The 17318-nt window shown below is 37.6% G+C and overlaps 1 protein-coding gene across 5 annotated transcripts; it reads right to left on the reverse strand.

Annotated features, from left to right (window-relative positions):
* Nucleotides 1–3378: 3378 nt before the first annotated feature.
* Nucleotides 3379–16009, reverse strand: LOC104600049 (ABSCISIC ACID-INSENSITIVE 5-like protein 3). 5 transcript variants are annotated; one of them, XM_010262853.3, is made up of 7 exons: nucleotides 14170–16004; nucleotides 13585–14064; nucleotides 13373–13444; nucleotides 7598–11764; nucleotides 7459–7512; nucleotides 6472–6639; nucleotides 3379–4202 (listed from the first exon to the last, which is right to left on the reverse strand). In XM_010262853.3, exons 1-4 carry the CDS (start codon nucleotides 14386–14388, stop codon nucleotides 11684–11686), a joined length of 852 nt encoding a protein of 283 aa, XP_010261155.1. In that variant the 5' UTR covers nucleotides 14389–16004; the 3' UTR covers nucleotides 3379–4202; nucleotides 6472–6639; nucleotides 7459–7512; nucleotides 7598–11683. The 5 variants fall into 5 exon arrangements, with proteins under 5 accessions (XP_010261155.1, XP_088743794.1, XP_088743792.1 ...); XM_088887668.1 differs by having other exon boundaries at nucleotides 13585–16009; XM_088887666.1 differs by having other exon boundaries at nucleotides 3379–4196; nucleotides 13585–16007.
* Between the last annotated feature and the right edge of the window lie 1309 nt (nucleotides 16010–17318).

The following is a 17318-nucleotide window of genomic DNA, read 5'->3' on the forward strand; positions in this document are numbered from 1 at the left end:
CCTACAGGGGTTGTATCAGGTCAGGACATGGTTCAGAGGGTAATTGGGATTTAAACTGACCTCTCTGAACAGGTTTTGAAAAAGAATAAATAAAACATAAAAAAATCACCAATACAGGCTGATATGCCCTACTGATGTATCGGCCTGTGTTGATACTTTGAACCTTGTCGGTTACATGAGTTGTGTTTTTCCAATTTGTTCTATTTAAAGCCATGCCCACTGTTAATTATGGATGCATTTTACTTCTGAGGAATCGTGGTGTGGGGGTTTGATCGTTCCATCCAAGTTGAAGTTGGAACTCTCAGGCATTCCTTCCCTCATCTCCTAGCTGATGGGTAACCATCGTTTTCCTTAGGTGTTAGGTTTTTTTTATAGGCTTTCCCCTAAGTGTTGGGTTTTTTTTATAGGCTTTCCCCTAAGTGTTAGGTAGGTAAACACCTGTGCGAGGCTTATTATATTTTGTTCCTTGCAGCATGCCTTTTTGAATGGGGTTTCATTGTTTCTTATCTACATATATGACGATTCTCTTAAGAATTCAAGATGGAGTAACTGTTTAAAGCAGGTTTTGAGAACATATGTTAGTTGAGGTGTCTGCCTGCCCTAGCGCTAGCATACATAAGAGCTATTTGGAACTGGATGGTCCAAGATAGTTTCCAGAGCTTATTCTCTCTTAGGTATTGAGTGATATTCTTTCTGGACTTTCAGTTGGTTTTGGGGATTTTCTATGTTGTGGTTGAAGTCAGGTGATTTCTTTGTTGATTGATGGTCTGTTAGGCAGGTGATTTCTTTCTTTTTGGAATTTGAATGTATATTCCCAACTTTTGAACGGAGTATTTTTTTCGTCGAGTCTCGGAGGTAGTAGTTTTAAGAATTTTCTTCGCTGCAAGTCAAGAGCCGTTAAGTATTACGATTCGTGCTGGTTTTCTTCCAAAGCCGAATATTCATTCTTTGTATCATTGTTTTGAGTGGAGTATTTTTTTGATCGAGTCTCGGAGGTAGCAGTTTTAAGAATACACGCTTGAAATTCAGCGTGTTGAAACTTTGAAGTTTGAACCAATCAGAAGAGGAAAATAAAACAGTGCTTGGATCAAAATTGTCTTGCACGCGGACCTAAACCATTTTCTTTTCTCTGAGCTTTTGTTGCCTTCTATTGCTTCATAGAATCACGGAATGAGGAAGAGCAAGAGTGCGCTCTTTGTTAAGAAGCTATACTATGATTTCGTTCTGGACCTAAATTGCCCGACATGAAGAGACAACTAGTTTTGGATAAAGTTGGTGGTTCTCTCAACTTTTGGTTAAGGTGTTATTGAGGTTAGACTACTTGCAAAACTAAGCGGCATTAGTACTGCTTCAACTGGTGGGACGAGATGGTTAGATGTATTGATGTTAGACTTGCATGACATTACGTTGTACAGATGTGAAGCAGTCGAGAGAGGTCGAGTGCCAAATAGTCTTGTGAGGGAAAGTCGGGAATTTGTTGTAAGACCTTGATTAATTGTATTCCGTTGACCTTGTCAATGTGAATTTCAAGAACCATTTCTGCTTCCATTTCCGAGTGTGTATTTTTCAGATGTAAATGCCCCATGTGCTTGGATTGCGTCGTTCAATTGTAATTCGGGCAATAGAACTCTAAATATTATCCAAGATTCTTACAAGTCACATGCAGACAAGAGACTGCTTTTCGATATTCTCCTCATCCTTTGGTTTATTTGAAAGAATAGGAATCAAAACCTTCCAACAATAAGGACCCCCTCAAATTATTTTCGACAGGGCCTTTAAATCTCTTCATGAGTTTTGGCTAGTTAATGAGGATTCAAACAATAATAAAGATGTTTAGAAAATAAAAAATGTAAATGTTTCCTCGGTTCTCCCGAATTTGGGTGAAATAAAAATTAACTTTGATGCATCTTACACTAGAAATGTCTCCTGTACTGTTGCAGCTATTGCAAGAAACCATTTGGACAAGGTTTTGGGTTATAAAGCTTATAACTTGGGTTATTCTTCTAGTACTGCTGCAGAGGCATGGGTGGCTTGAGAAGTTAAAAATTTGGCTATGAATTTCAGCAAGTTTTCAACTACTATTGAGGGGGATTCTAATCTGGTTATAAAATGTCTCAAAGGTCTGATCCATCCTCCTTGGAAGGTAGAATTTGCTACAGGCACATGTATGAGGAGGCAAACCAAGTGGAGACTGGTTGGAGAATAAGGCTCATTCTTTATCTAGTGGTGTTGTTTCTCTCAATCTTTATACCCTTCCTAGTGATTTAGCTTCTATTTGTTTTGGTGGTTTTGTGGGGTGTGCTACCCCCCATCTTGTGTAGCACCTTTTGTTTCTATAAAAAAAGTCTTGACACACTCGGAAAGCATGGGACTCCAGCCATTAAGTCTGGACTGGTCCAGCCAATATGTCTTGTTGGTCCATTCAATTTTTCCAAATTGATTTTGGATTGGATGGATCCAATAAATATTTTTGACCATCAAGTCTGGACTGGTCCAATCCATTGTCTTATTAGTCCGTTCAATCTGTCCAAATTGGTTTTAGATTGGACCCCTTCGCTCCATGACTGTGTAACCAAAGGCCAAAAGGTAGAGGCAGTGAAAATTACCGAGTAATGGCTTAATAGAATAAACAGGATTCTTGTTACATCTTGTTGTTTGTTGATTATATGTTTGGCATCGATGCTGCAGAAGCAGCAGAAAACAGTGCTGCTGATGTGTGGGTTGGAAGCACCGTTTTCGGAAAAAACAATGTCTTTTTTTTTGTTTGGAACCATTGCTGCCAGATAGGACGTTTCCTGGAGCAACAACTTTTTCTTTTTGGTACCAATTCTCCAGGAAACGTTTTCAGCATTGGTACCCATTATCCAGTGCCACATCACTGCCACCTCACATCCCTGTTGGCCGCAATGAGCTGCAGCTCTAGGAAACGTCAAATTTGGCGTTGCTCCAAGCCATGCCTTCCTGATTTTCAAGGCATGGCTTGGAGCACCGTTTTTAATAGAAAAGCGGTTCCAAACACATGCATATTTCCTGGAGCACCGTTTTTTCCAATGTGGCACTGATGTGGCACCATTTTTTGGAGCAACGGCAATGATGCCAAACAAGCGCTGAAAGAGGATGCAAATGGAATTTGTAATTAGGCTCAACTCAAGCCACTTTGGAATCAACCACTGCATCAATATATTATATAAAGTCGGTACTAAATGTAAAAGCGAAAAATGCATACTGCTCGAAAGGCATGATATTGGAAGGGTTTTGAGCAAAGAGCAATCAAACCCCCTCTCCTAGAATCTTGATAAATAACAGCTGATTGGTTACCCTTCTAAGATAACCGGTTGATTGGTTGAGTTTTTCCGATATAATAATTGAATCCAAAAATAAAATCCGAATATCATATAACATATATGGTTAATACTTGATTGCACACATGCATAGCATGTGAATAATGCAATAACATGAAAGAGATCATGATTTATCATCATCAGTTATCCATGGACAATTTAAAGGATTCCGAATTGAAATGGCCAGAGCAAAATGTCAGTATGCTTTCAATCGGCTCATTGCCATGTCTCTGAAAACAAGCATTAAAAAAGATGATGATTACCCAAAGAAAGTAAATTATCCACCCTCAACAATGTTCTCCTGTCATCTATAACATGATAAGGTAGAGGTTAGAGAGAGAGAGAGAGAGAGATAGACTAACATAGGATGTTATAACTACGACACTGATCCTACTCTTTGTTTTACTTCTTCCTCTTCTTTGGGGGCTGGAGAGCCTCTTCCTCCTCATCTTCCTCTTCCTCTTTGTTCTCTGGTTCCTCTTCCTCTACAACTTCATCACCCTCATCCCCACCATCATCATCGTCCTCATCGTCCTCATCATCATCTTCATCTTCATCATCATGGTCTTCTCCATCTTCTTCCTCGTCCTCTTCCTCTTCTCCATTCTCTTCAGCTCCACCTGCACCTCCTTCAGGCCCCTTCTTAGAGTTGCTTTTATTGCCATTAGGATTTTCATCATAATCTCCTCCATCTTCTGAAGAGAGCTCTTCTTCACCTTCTCCAAAGCCACCGTCTCCATCTTCATCGTTGTCATCATCTTCATCTCCTTCAGCATCCACTGCCTCTGATGGGTTCTGTTTGCGATTGTCTCCTCTGCTTTCAGGTTTGTTGGTTATTAACAACCCACATAGAACCTGAAACTATTTGATTAAGTTGCAGATCTTAGTCAAAAGGACATGCTGAGCAGACTGGAAAAAAAAAGAGAGAAAATAATGGGAATTAATCCAAGGAGAACAGCTCCCATGCGCTGTTAATCCAAGTGCTAAATCAATGTTAAAATCAAGTGATAAATGGCAATAGAGACCCTATTAGTATAACTATGTGCTGCAAACCCAGCAAATCATTAACATTTAACAGATCCACGGTTTTCCAATAATTCCGAAGTTCAATATCCATAAATCATACAAACTTTAGGAAAATTTCTGATAACAAAGAAAGAAGATCATTTAGGAAGTGCAAAAAAACTGGTCCAAGTAATAAATAAGAAAATCTATATAAGGGATTCATCTTCCTCCTGGTCCTAATATAATCTTTATTGGATGTCTCAGGCGAATTGTTAAGTTGGCAACTACAAACTTCGCATATTACAAAAGCTTATATGCTTAACTATTTCTCTAAACTCTATATATTATTAAACTAGACAATCATATGTTTGCCAAGAAAGCCTAGACCACCAGATGGGGCAAATGGAATCTGTGGAATCTGTAATCAATTTAGCTTTTGCTTGATTAGGGACCGTCTCTCCACCAGCAATATTTAGTGTATGGTCATTTTTTTTGTCTATGTAGATTTTTTTTGGATCTTCTTAATATCTTTTGTTATGATGTACAGAATCTCAATGTACAAGAGTGTTCATAGTGGTTCTTAATACAATACATTACCTCTTCCAAAAAAAAAAAAAATCAGTGTAGAACTTAAGAGAAGTAAAATTTCATTGAGCTCTTGGCACATGTTTCAATTGCAATAAATTGATTATCCTCAGAAAACCACAATAAATGGGAAATTCTGATCATGCAATTAATATGACCCAAGATGGCAAGAACCATTGCAAATGCAATTAATATGATCTAAGTCCAACAAATTTCTTCTTAAAATAACAGCACATATATGTTCCTCCAATGACAACAGAAACAACACAAAAATCAAGGGCACATATATTGATGGACACAAAAACTTTCAATTATTAATGCTGAAGCTTTTCAAGGCTACAGTAATTTACCCAACTTTTTAGCTTCAGCCATTAAGGAACCAACAACTACCTTAATTATTTACCAAAAAGACAAATCAATAAGCAACGGCCCCTAAGTACGCTATTCTGTTCTCTCTTACTCTCTCCTTCCATCTTCCCTCCCATTTTTATTTTCTTCACCTTCCTTCTGTCCCAGCCCGCAGACTTGATGAATTGATGAAACGGGTCGGATCTCACATGCGGTTTTTTTAAATAGTGAGATAAAACCAGACTGAAGAATATAAAAACTAAAAAGTAAAAACCAAAAATATCAGCGAGTTTGGCAAAAGTAAAAACCCAAAATACCTAAAGTGAAAATAAAGCAAAGGAAAAGTAGGAGACGGAAGCGAATATTCGAAAATGCTCCAAATTCTATTTTTTATCTCTTTTCCATTTTCAAAAAACAAAACATTTTCACTTATCTTCAAATAGAAAAGAAATTTCGCTCCTTCGCTTGATTTTGTTTTTGTTTTCTTTTTTTCAGGCAGACGTTGAACCTGATTACGTGCCCATAAGTGTAATGCTCAGAAGGGCGATTCCTTCAAACTCAACTCAGACATGATAAGAAAAAGCAAGGAGATCACATTCCACACCGGTCCAACCCCAACCAACCGGATCTAAATTCCAAAACCGTTAATTCCATTTCAGTTCCGGAGAGAGGGACGTAATAAGGAAGGGGCTTGTATAGTTCAGTCCACCCCTAGGATGGAGCTAAACATTTTTAGGGATAAATTGACTCTGCCCGTGGATTGATGCTAAATTTACGGATAGGATGCGATTTAAATAATAAATAAATATCTCTCGGGCCACGTAAATGCTGACTGTGGGTTCATGTATATGGAAATACTGATGTGCCCACTCGTGATTGGTTGCGGAGAATTTAATACTGTACAAGTGAATTGAGATCTGCTTCTCAATACTTAACTCACATGCATATCCCACCGTGCATTGAGAACATCTCCAAAGAGTACGGGAGATATTTCCGATACATGGTGAAATGTGCGGTGTGAGGTGCGATGTATAAGGAGCAGATCCGAACTCGGTGCGAGTAGCAGATTCCAAGTGCGATAACCCAACAGCGCAAGTTAGCACAGACCTTGGTCATGCTGAGAAACCAGCAAAACCGTTGTACAGCGGGAAGTTGTTAATAAGGTGCTGATCTTAAGTTTAATTGAACTTACTTGAGCTGAGAGATGGGATTTGATCAGAGCGGAGGTGATCAAAGCAGCTAATGTTTCCCCGGCGCACGTTAGCAAGCATTGGTTACCCATCATCAGTTGAATTGGACCCTGGTCAGTCTCCATGTTGTACGGCTGAGATCTTTAGCTCTGGGGAGTAGGGAGGACCCCCTGACGATGAGACGCAGGCAAAAGAAAGACAAGAGAGGACAGTCAGATCGGTTCGAAGTTCGGCTTAGTCGTTAAAAATCTCTAAGGAAATCCGACAACGAAAATTAAATAACAACTTTTTCTGTCTCTCGAAGTTCAAAAAGGTTTGAACAGATAGAGAGACCAGACCAGAAGATCAGACGGGAAAAAAAGGAAACGTTTTTTATCGGATCCATTGACAAGATCAGAAGAAGACAAGGGACTTTTCAAGAGAAACAAATGTGGTTGTGGCCGTTAAGTGATGGAGTTTCGCCGGGATTTTCATTGGCAAATCACGAAGGCATTAATTTTCATTGAAAATACCACCGTTTTAACGAAAATAGCAAAAGTTTCTCTTAAAAAATACAGATTTCTGCATGGTTTTCGCCGGGAAAACAACGAAAGCAAGTACGTAGAAAGAAAAACGCAAAAATCTTAACAAAGAATGCCGGAAAAAGAACGCCACGGAAAACGATATTTGGCCGGGAATTTACAGAAAAATAACTAAAGCAGGTTTTTTTTTTTTTTACACGAGAAGAGCAAAAATTTTAGGAGAAACGAGAAAAATCTAGCCTGGAAATGTCGTTTCTGGAAGAAAATTTCACCGGAAAACAACGGTAGTCGGCCTTTCTAAAGGGATAAAACGAAAACGTTGACTGCAAATGCGAGAGACATAGCCGGAAAACGAGATAAAACAACACAACCATAGAGAAAACCCGATTACTCAAGGAAATCTAGTAATATCGACAAAAACTACTCCCTTGATCCAGAAATTGACAGTAATAGAAGAAAAAAACGAACCAGAAGCTCAGCTTACACCGAGGAACTTGATACTAAGCAGTAAGCTTAAAACGCCTGAAACATAGCATACAAACCTGAAAGGTTGAATTAACCGACGTAATTACTGGAGAAAAAACAGATATCGGGAAGAATAGCATACCTGGTATGAAGATCTGTACGCGAAGCTAGCAGATCTAACGAGTTACAGCTCTAAAACCTCATGAAACCAGCATCAAAAGCCCTTTCCATCCTGGACCGTCCGATCTCGATCGCGAATACACAGAGATACAAAGAGAAATACAAATACAATATAATAATATTAGTGATGGAGAGAAAAGCAGCTCAGCTCAAAGTGCGCCTCTTTGCTGAGGCGCTGCCCGTAAATGTAATTTCACACTCGGGTAGTCGGGTTTCAATTTTCAAATCCACTCACGAGTCCAACGAATTCGAAGAAGTCTCCATCTCTGCGGTGCTTCGCAATTTAATTCGATTTAACCATGGTTAGTTAGTGAACCCAATTAGGGTTAGAGTTTGGTTAAATCCACGAGTCACGACTCACGACTCACGAAAACCGTGAAAATCTTCAATTGTTTCGAATTTTTGTCGCCAAGGGAGAAACCATTTACTAGGGGAGGACTTACGATGTAAACTAAGATACGTTAGGATGTTTGTCGGTAATCAGGAACCGTCGATTTGTCTCCGAGAGATGGGTATTTCCGTTGAGAAACTTCTTTTTCGTCAGAGGTTCGTTGAGAAAATATCTTGTGTTCAAACCTAAGGATCTTGGAATCAGAACGGGTGATGCACACGTGATGATTAAAAAAAATTCTCTTTTCATGGATGATAAGACGTGACGTGGCGTACAGACCGACTCAGAAAATAAACAAAAATCTGGAAGGGGTTTTGATTCCAATCCGACAGTTATTGGCCATCGTTGGTTGAACTCTGTGAATCACTGATGGATGGGAACATCATCACCGGAGTTAGTTGAGTTTGAGCATTACCAAACTCCATGTAGACAACACGTGGAAGAGAGGAAGAGAAAGGCAACTAACAAAAAAAGGGAAATCGTTAAAACTCACCATGTTACTAACTTGACGTTAAACTGGTCACCGTGTGTTAATATATTATTATTTTAATATTTAGATTTGAAAAAAAGAAAAAGTTTAAAAATATTTTAATTGCAAAAAATATAAAAATTATAGGAATTACAAACAAATAATTTTTTTTTCAAATTATAGAAACTAGTGAAATTGAAAAACAAGATCAGAAAACAAAAATTCTAGAAAAAGCACAAAGAAATATAGAAAAACACAGAAATTGCAAATAAATAACAAAAAATACAGGAAAATTTATAGATTGTAGAAAATAGAAAAATGTAAAAAACAGAAATTATAAAAAACATTGGAAATTATAACAAAACACTAAAAATTTAAAAAAAAACAAAAAAAATTGTTATTTATACTGATATGAACACCCCTATTAAGAAGTATTAATGATGCACGAAGGGAAGGTGAGTTTTGGAAAATAAAAACTTACTGACAAAGTGAGTTTTAGACATTTTGAAAAATTGTGTTAAAGAGAAATTGATGAAAACTCATGGTGAATTTTAGACAATTTCCTAAAAAAAAAAAAAAAAAAAAGTGAAGCTAGATCCCACAATAATTGCCACGTTTTATTGTAATTGAAGTATCACATTACAGTTGAAAAACTCAACATCTAGATTATCCACATGTCCTTTTTTCCTTTTCCCTTGAAGAAATTTATCCAAAATGGGTATTAGATATAGACCGACTGATTAACTTTGGCTGTTGGGGTTCAACAGCATAAGCTGTTGAGACAATTTCTGGGCTGGGCACATTCTGGGCAGTTCACCTATTCACACCCATGCTTTTGTTTTTAGTAAAAATAAATTAAAATGAAATTACTAATTTATCCATTCTCATGGTAACACGGCATTACCAGAAATTCTCACAACAACATAGGTTGTTGGCTCCCAACAGCTAAAGTTAACTTTGGCTGTTGGGGGCTGACAGCCTTTCCTGTTGAGAGAGTTTTTGGGTTGGGCATGTTTACAGCAACTCACCAATTCACGCCCATGCTTTGGTTTTTACTCAATAAATCAGAAGGCAATTACTAATTTGCCCACTCTCATGGTAACGTGCCCAACCCAAAAACTCTCTCAATAGGAAAGGTTGTTGGCCAAAGGCAACGGGGTGGGGGCGGGGACAAGGAGCCTCTCCCCATCCCCGCGGGGATCACCATTCTCTGTGATTTTTTTATAATGTTAACCATTTTGTTTTTTTATTTTATTTAAAAAATAAAATTAAAATAATTAAAATTTACAATCCTATTAGAAAAGATTCAACCATATTTTTAAAAATATTAATATATAGATGTATGTGTACATATACACATAAATAACGTATGCATACATATATACATATAAATTAGTGGGGATCACATGGGACGAGGATCGAGGTCCCCGTGGGGCGGGGAGTGCTCTCCCCATCCATGCTAACGGGGATGAAAATTTCCCCATCCTGGGGGGGATGGGGAATCATCCCCATCTCTGCCCCATTCGGGGCGATTGGGAAAATGAGGAAAATTGTCATCCCTAGTTAAAATGTAATAAGAAAAAAAAAAAAAAAGTAGAATAGAACCGAAGGATTATTATTTCACCCGTATCCAAACAGTCTATATTTTTATGATATATGCTTTATTCTAATTGTTATGCTTGATATGAAAATTTGTTCTTTTGTTCCTTTTGAACATACACTTAAATCTTTATGCTCAGAATAATGACTTTTTGAATGTGCTTATATTGACGAACGAGTTAAACTAGACTGAGTTGATGGTTCACTCAAGTGACTCAACATGCGAACGAGTCGAGTTTCCTAGAAAAGGATGCTCCACCTGAGTAACCTGACAAACCATCTTTATGTTTCTTCCTGGAAGTTGTGGGAATCCGCCTATGTTCTGACGTAAAAATCAAAGAAAGTTAAAAACAGAGAAAGAAAAACTATCAATGGATCGGGCCGACCCGAACCAAAGATGTATGTTGGTGTTGGTATGTTACCAAAAAAACATCCCCCCCCCCTCCCGTCTAATGCCTATGAAAATTTTCATGATAATACTTGTAATATTATCTTAGTATAGTGTCAAAATGTGTACATTTAACAAATACATAGTAAAATTATAGATTAAAAGTATAGCTGTCGATTCCAACTGGGTTTTCAGGATCATATATGATGGTTTCAATTATAGACCACCAAACCGTTTCACTATAGTTTGGTGCAGTTTTTAATATGGTTTGGACCATTCTATTCTAATAATAAATATAGTCAAGAAATCAAACCAAAACAGTAAACCAAAATTTTAAAGAATCCCAGCCAAACCAAACCAAAGAGTTAATTTCAGTTTGGCGGTCTGGTCTATATAATGAACACCCCTAATTGCAAGTTTACAACCTGCAAGAGAAAAAACTAAAAAATAAAGAAATTCTTCAAGAGAAAAAAATGAAGAGGCCAAAGCTATATTATCTTCAAGAGGAGATAAGGAAAAACGAAAAAAAAAAAAAAAACAAAAAGAAGAAAGAAGAAAGAAATGGGCCAGAGTCCTGAAAATGAACCAGTGGCACCATATCAGTATGGGTCCAGATCCTTAAAAGGAGACACGTGGATGGTAATAAGTAAGTTTTAAATCTGGTATTGCAAGAGTCAGCAATATGCCACCCACACTCCATCAAGATAACCACGACTTACATTTAAAGCCACAAAATAAAATAAGATGAGTTGATAGAGAAACAAAGAATCTAAGCAATGCAAATCAGATTGAAAATGAGAAATGATGCTTACTAAAATTTCGTAGCAAATAGAATAAGATGTTGATTTGAAACCATTGATATGATTGAACCAGTCGGTATTGGAGCAGAGAACGCCCTCCCCTGTCTTATCTTATGCTAGACAAACAAATGGAGGAATCTGTACAAGTATCAGCTGGAATAGAGACTTGCAAGCCAAGGAAAAAAGGGGAAGGAAAGAAAAGAATCTATTTTTATTCTCTCTCTCTCTCTCTTTTTCTCTGTGTGTGTGAAGAGGTGTAGCATACCAATCGCAAACTAAGCTCTCAATGCAAAACCAATTGCTGTGTTGATCTACAAGCTAATGAATTAAAGAAAAAATGGGGAAAAAATAATGAATTTTAAAAGAATTAAATTAATATATGGACAGTTATGCCTGCTGTCTCAGAATGATGTTGAACTGGTACGCCGGAGTTGGTATTTAGGTTCTAGAGGAGGATCCAAAGGTAAAAGCATCTGTATCTCCTGTTCAAAATTAACAGAAGTTAGACATTGCACCTTTATCAAAAGAAAGAAGTTAGGCATTGCCATTCATGTGAGATTAAAATAGTGCTCAAATTGTACAACTATTGAATCTTGAGCCAAAAACTACTTGGATTTAGGATAAAATGTGAGTTGATAGAGAAACCAGTTCATAGGCTGCACAAACTTCAGTTGAGTAGTAATGTTCACAGCACGTTTAATTCATGCATGCATCTATATATGGACATATGTACATATAAATGCATATTTAGGTTGATAAAAAAAAAAAGATCAATAGTTGGAGAAGATAAAGGTAGATGGGTGCAAAAGTACAGTCGTTATCATGTTTGGCACAACAAGTGTCAGGAATTACAACATGAGAGTTCTTAGGGATAACCTAATACCAGAAAAACCTCCGACAGATCCAAATTGCCATGAACCCCTGCCTAATAATCACTACCTTGGGATTCCAGTGATTTATTTTTTAATAATAACAGATGAAGAGAAATCATAGAAATAATAAGCTAAAACAATGCAAGACTGCAGTGAAAGAGCAATAGAAAATAACAAAATATCAAAAGGTGGAAACACAATTTGCATTTCCAAAGATGCCATTAGATAAAGAGACTGCCCACTAAATTTCCGTATCATGTTCTCCATCCTATTCTTCAATTTCTTTTAGTCCTCCCCCGACCCCAACAAAAGTGACACTTAAGTTTTCTCTTTCTAAAGAATACAATTTAACCTTTTTATACACCCACAAATGCTTAGCACATTAGCACATAAATCTTATTAACAGACCATTAAATAAAATCATAAAATCAAGAGTTGCACATACATGGAGAGGGAGAGGGAAGGAGGGAGAAATTGCTCTCCCCCATCTAAATACTTTTGCTTCTGTCGTTTCTTATGTTGTAATCATCTTTTAGGTGGAAAATATTGCTGCTGCATTGTTGTTACTTTGACTACGAGTCTTACAAATAGTTACCACTACTAACTTGCTTTGTGATACTTTATTAATTTTATCCATTTTTTTTTCAATCACATCTGTCATTTCCAATAAGGCAGCAAATAACCACACGGAAACTGTTAAGGTTTCAAACACATGATCTCAATGGATAGTGGGGAGGGAGATGGGCTGTGGAATGTGGATATAGCACAAATCCAAGAAGCATCAGACAATCTCCTCAAGAGGCAACTTTACCATAAATGCATGGCAAAACTAACTTGGAGATGATCGCCATTTTACCGTGTAACTACACTAAGGAATCTCTTCATCATCTATAGAAAATGCTGTAAATTTTATATACATTCCTAAACTCAACAGGTAACAGGAAAAATTCCCCAAAGGAAGTAACACATTAAACATGTTCAAAGTGACTAAGAAACGAAATTAAAATATGACCATGATTATGATCAATTTCTCTTGTATATCATGACCCTAGTTCCTCTTAATGAAATGGAGGACAGACATTTAATGCTAGAAGAACTAAGTCTGACATCTTACATTATACAATAATTCATGCAATGAAGATGAAAACGTGCTTTGTAAACCAAGAAATGCATTGTTAATACTTAATATTAATAATTTTAAACCATCCAATCTCATACCTTCTGCCTGTTGAGCCTCTTATTTGTTTTCTTTAACTCTGACACTTTATTCTCCAAGTGGTTGGTATATGCCTATCATCACCACAACAGACAGAAAAATGATTAAAAATATATATAGTTTTACTACTGAAAGCACTAATAACAAAGATAAAAGCCAATATTTTGGGTGGCTTCTGTATAAGACAAACAAACAAATGGGCCCTTAAATCCACCTGCTTCCTTGCCCTTGATCTAGCAGCTGACTCACGGTTTTTTATCATCCTTTTCTGCCTCCTCTCAATAGTCTTCTCCATCATCTCATCCGAGAACCGTTGCTTCCTTTCAACCGTTGACTGTGAATCTGATGATGTCACTGTCACAACTGGCATTGGCACCGATAGTGCCAGTTGGTTCCCTGAGTACCCAGAATCCCCAGCTGAATTCCCAAACACTGACACAGCAAGAGGCACACTAGAACCCAAGACTGCCATCTGCTGCTGTTGAACAGCAGCCATCTGCAATTGCAACCAGTCTGCCTGTTGAGTTGTTGAAACAATTGGGTCTATTGCCACCAAGGAATGGGGATTAAGAACACCATCCTGATTCCCTATACTAATGGCACCAGCTCGGATAAGGAAATCCTCAAGTGTGGTTTCCCCGAGAGTTGGTTGCCTCTGCATAGATCCATCACCTCCTGTATTTTCTTGCTCTTGCTGAACAATGTCATTCCAAACCTCATCAACAGTTTTCCTATTGAGTGTCCGATTCAAATTGAAATTTCCTGGAGAAATAGGAGGAGAAGATGGAGAGGCACTCACAGTGGAGAGTTTTTGGTCGTGCGTGACTTCACTTCCTTCAGCTGCAACTACACCCTTCAACAGTTCATCCAAATTCATACTATTCGAGGGCTTCCCTACATCCCCTACCTGGTTCTGGACCTCTTCAAGGGTGAGATTGTAAAGAGATCCTTGCCTAGCAAGAAGCGGGAAATAAGCCGCCTGACCTCTATTTGGAGACACCATGATTCTAAACCCCATTCAACAAACCCTAAACCCACTAGCGAATAGACGGAGAACCACAGAAATCAGCAATTCAGTTCTCAAATTCAAATCAACTCCAGCAAATGAAAAACATATTGACATTTCTGGAAACCCAAGTAGCAGCTATATTCAAAACAGCATCACAAAAATTCACGACCAACTGAATTCGGTTCGCATTCATCTCTAAGAAAGAGAAAAGAAAAAAGAAAATATGAACTACCCCATAACAACAAAAGAACAAACTACCTGGAGAACAGAATCTAATTTGCAAATTCAGGAGAAACAGAACAGAAACAATGAAGAAACCGATAAAATCTCTCCGATTGATTGAACCGGGAATGAGAACCACATCAGCTAAAGAAATCGAAAAGCCGCGTCGGAGCCGCCAGAAAGGGTGAAAAACCAGTTAAAGATCAACCTCTGAACGCGGATTCGTTACGGGAGAGACGGATTTTCAGAGAAAAAGTAGGGAAAGAGAGAGAAAGGCCGTTGTGTAAGTGAGGCACTTTGAATTAGGATTTCGTCTCCCACGAAAAGAGTATGGAATTCCCGATTCCGGTGTGACTTGTTAGAGCTTCTCCCTCTAATTTCCCCTTTGATTGCTGGTGTCTTCGTAGGGTCAAGCGTTCTTCCACATCTACCCCCCAACTCATCTGATTTGAGAATTTATAGGTTTTCCCTCCACCTGATACGATTTTTGTAATGTTTTTGGCGCCATGGCGGTTAGCAATTGGGTGGGATAGGATATCAGACTATCATTAGCTGTCTACTTCCCTTTCGATTTATTTAGGCACGTTTGGATTTGGCAAGTATTTTCGTTTTTTTTTTCCTTTTTCTTTTAATTGTTAAACCACCCCTACTCTTTCTCACGATTGACTAGTTCTACTCCTGTCATTAGCGTCCTTGATGTTCCTTTAAAATCTATACACACATGACACCATGCGATGTATAATTTTTTTTAAAACCCTATATTACTCTTCATCACTCTTCTGCAAACTAGGTAAGAATCACCGCCCATGAATAGGACTATTATGCCGGTTTTTAGATTTGATGTTTCAGAGAATGGAGAGGACACATTGGATAAAGAAAAAGACTCTTAGAAACGGAGAGTGGCCATTGAGAAAATCTTTGAGCTTTGGTACCATATTTTGGATTTGAGGGTTTAATCTTGCAAGCATGGATGTATTAAGCTATCAACTTCTTCTTCTTCTGTGTATGGCATCATTCTCACCGAAGAGTTGCTCGATACTCTGACACCCAAACAGAAATTCAAGAGTTGTTGCTGACTAACGTCTACGAACAAGGTTGTTCCAGTCGGAAACAGAGATAGCTAAGGCACCATGTTGCAGTGGCGGTGACGATAAGAGAGAGAGAGAGAAGTTTGTTGGAAGAAAGTGCAAATGAGCGAGCGAGGGTTTGTTCATTGTCACCCGAAAATGCAAGGTTTCTGAGAGAGATTTAAATTAAGTGGTTGATAAGTAGGGTCTCCTGAAAGCTAAAGTGGTTGAGAGAGATTTAGTAGGTGTTTGGCATCCATGGTGGGAACATCGCACCATTTTTCTGTGGGCATGTGCCGCTTTCTCTGATGTGGCACCATTTTCTCAGAAAACGGCATCAATGCCGAACACCCACTTAAATTAAAATCGAAGTTGTTGAAGATAGATGTGATTGCGATCTTGGTGAGGCTGTTTTGTCTTTTCCTATTTCCATGTATCTCAATTCTCCCTACAAAAATATACAGATGGAAATTGACCATTAGAGATTTTGAGTGTGGCGCTATGTGTTTATAGCTTAGAGTTAGGTGAATCTAAGGCAGAACTTTGTAATGAAGTTAATCTTGTCGATTCTCTTTGTAAATGTTTTTCCCACCTAGGGAAAGTTGTCAATACTTAAATGGGACAAAAATACCCTTTTTAATAATGGGTTTTTATGGATAAAATTGTCATTGCCTTATTTACATGAGAAATAAAAGAACGTGTGTAAATGCACTTACCCAGGTAAGTGTTTCCCAGGAAAAACTTACCCAAGTAAGTGCATTTACTTGGGTAAGTAACTTACCGAAAAGCAAACGGGGCCTTAGAGATAAATTGACCTAAAGCTTTGAATCGAAGTTGGAACCGCCCAAGGAACAAAGAGCAAGAAAGGTGCTGCAATTCCTTTGTTTTAGTTGTAGAAGACAATGAATAGAGGTCTTATGGTGGGAAAGGAAGGTGGAAGGGAAGAAAAGAACGTAAATTTTTCATCAGTTGGGTTTTATTTTCAAATTTTGAGGAATAGTGGAGAGTAAATTCGATATTTCATTTCTTTCCATTAGCACTTACCGATTATGTCAATTGTCAAAAACAGTAGCGGTACTTTAAGACAATGTGTAAACAGTAAGGGTAGAGTTAGTCAAATAGCTAACCCATAAGGATAATTTAAGAAGTTTGCCCTTTTATGCTACTAGCTTGGCAAGTATTTTCATATGCTATCTTTAGTAACCAAAAAGCCAATAAGATCAGAAGATGCATGCACATAAAAATTTGAAAAAAAATCGAAAATGGCGAATTTTAGGAAGCTTTAAATGTTGGTTTATTAGGCACCTTTGGCAAGTATTTTCATGTGCTCTCTTTATTAACCCAAAAGCTGATAAGATTAGAATATGCATGCACATAAAAATCTGAATAGATCGAAATTGTTGAATTTTAAAAACCAACTTTGGAGGCTGAACCGTTTTTGCCTCCGGGATGAAGGTCACAAGTTTGACCATCCTTATTGAATGGGTCAGACCGTGCCATGTCAACAATACATAAATTTATACATAATATGTATATATGCATATACATGTGTGTAGGTATGTATAAACATGTATTTTATCGATAAATAATATATAATTATGTTCTACATGTACTATTTATATTATTTTATATTTAATTTATATTTTAAAT

Source organism: Nelumbo nucifera, chromosome 5, assembly GCF_055504915.1.
Source record: "Nelumbo nucifera cultivar China Antique chromosome 5, China Antique-T2T, whole genome shotgun sequence".
Taxonomy (NCBI): domain Eukaryota; kingdom Viridiplantae; phylum Streptophyta; class Magnoliopsida; order Proteales; family Nelumbonaceae; genus Nelumbo; species Nelumbo nucifera.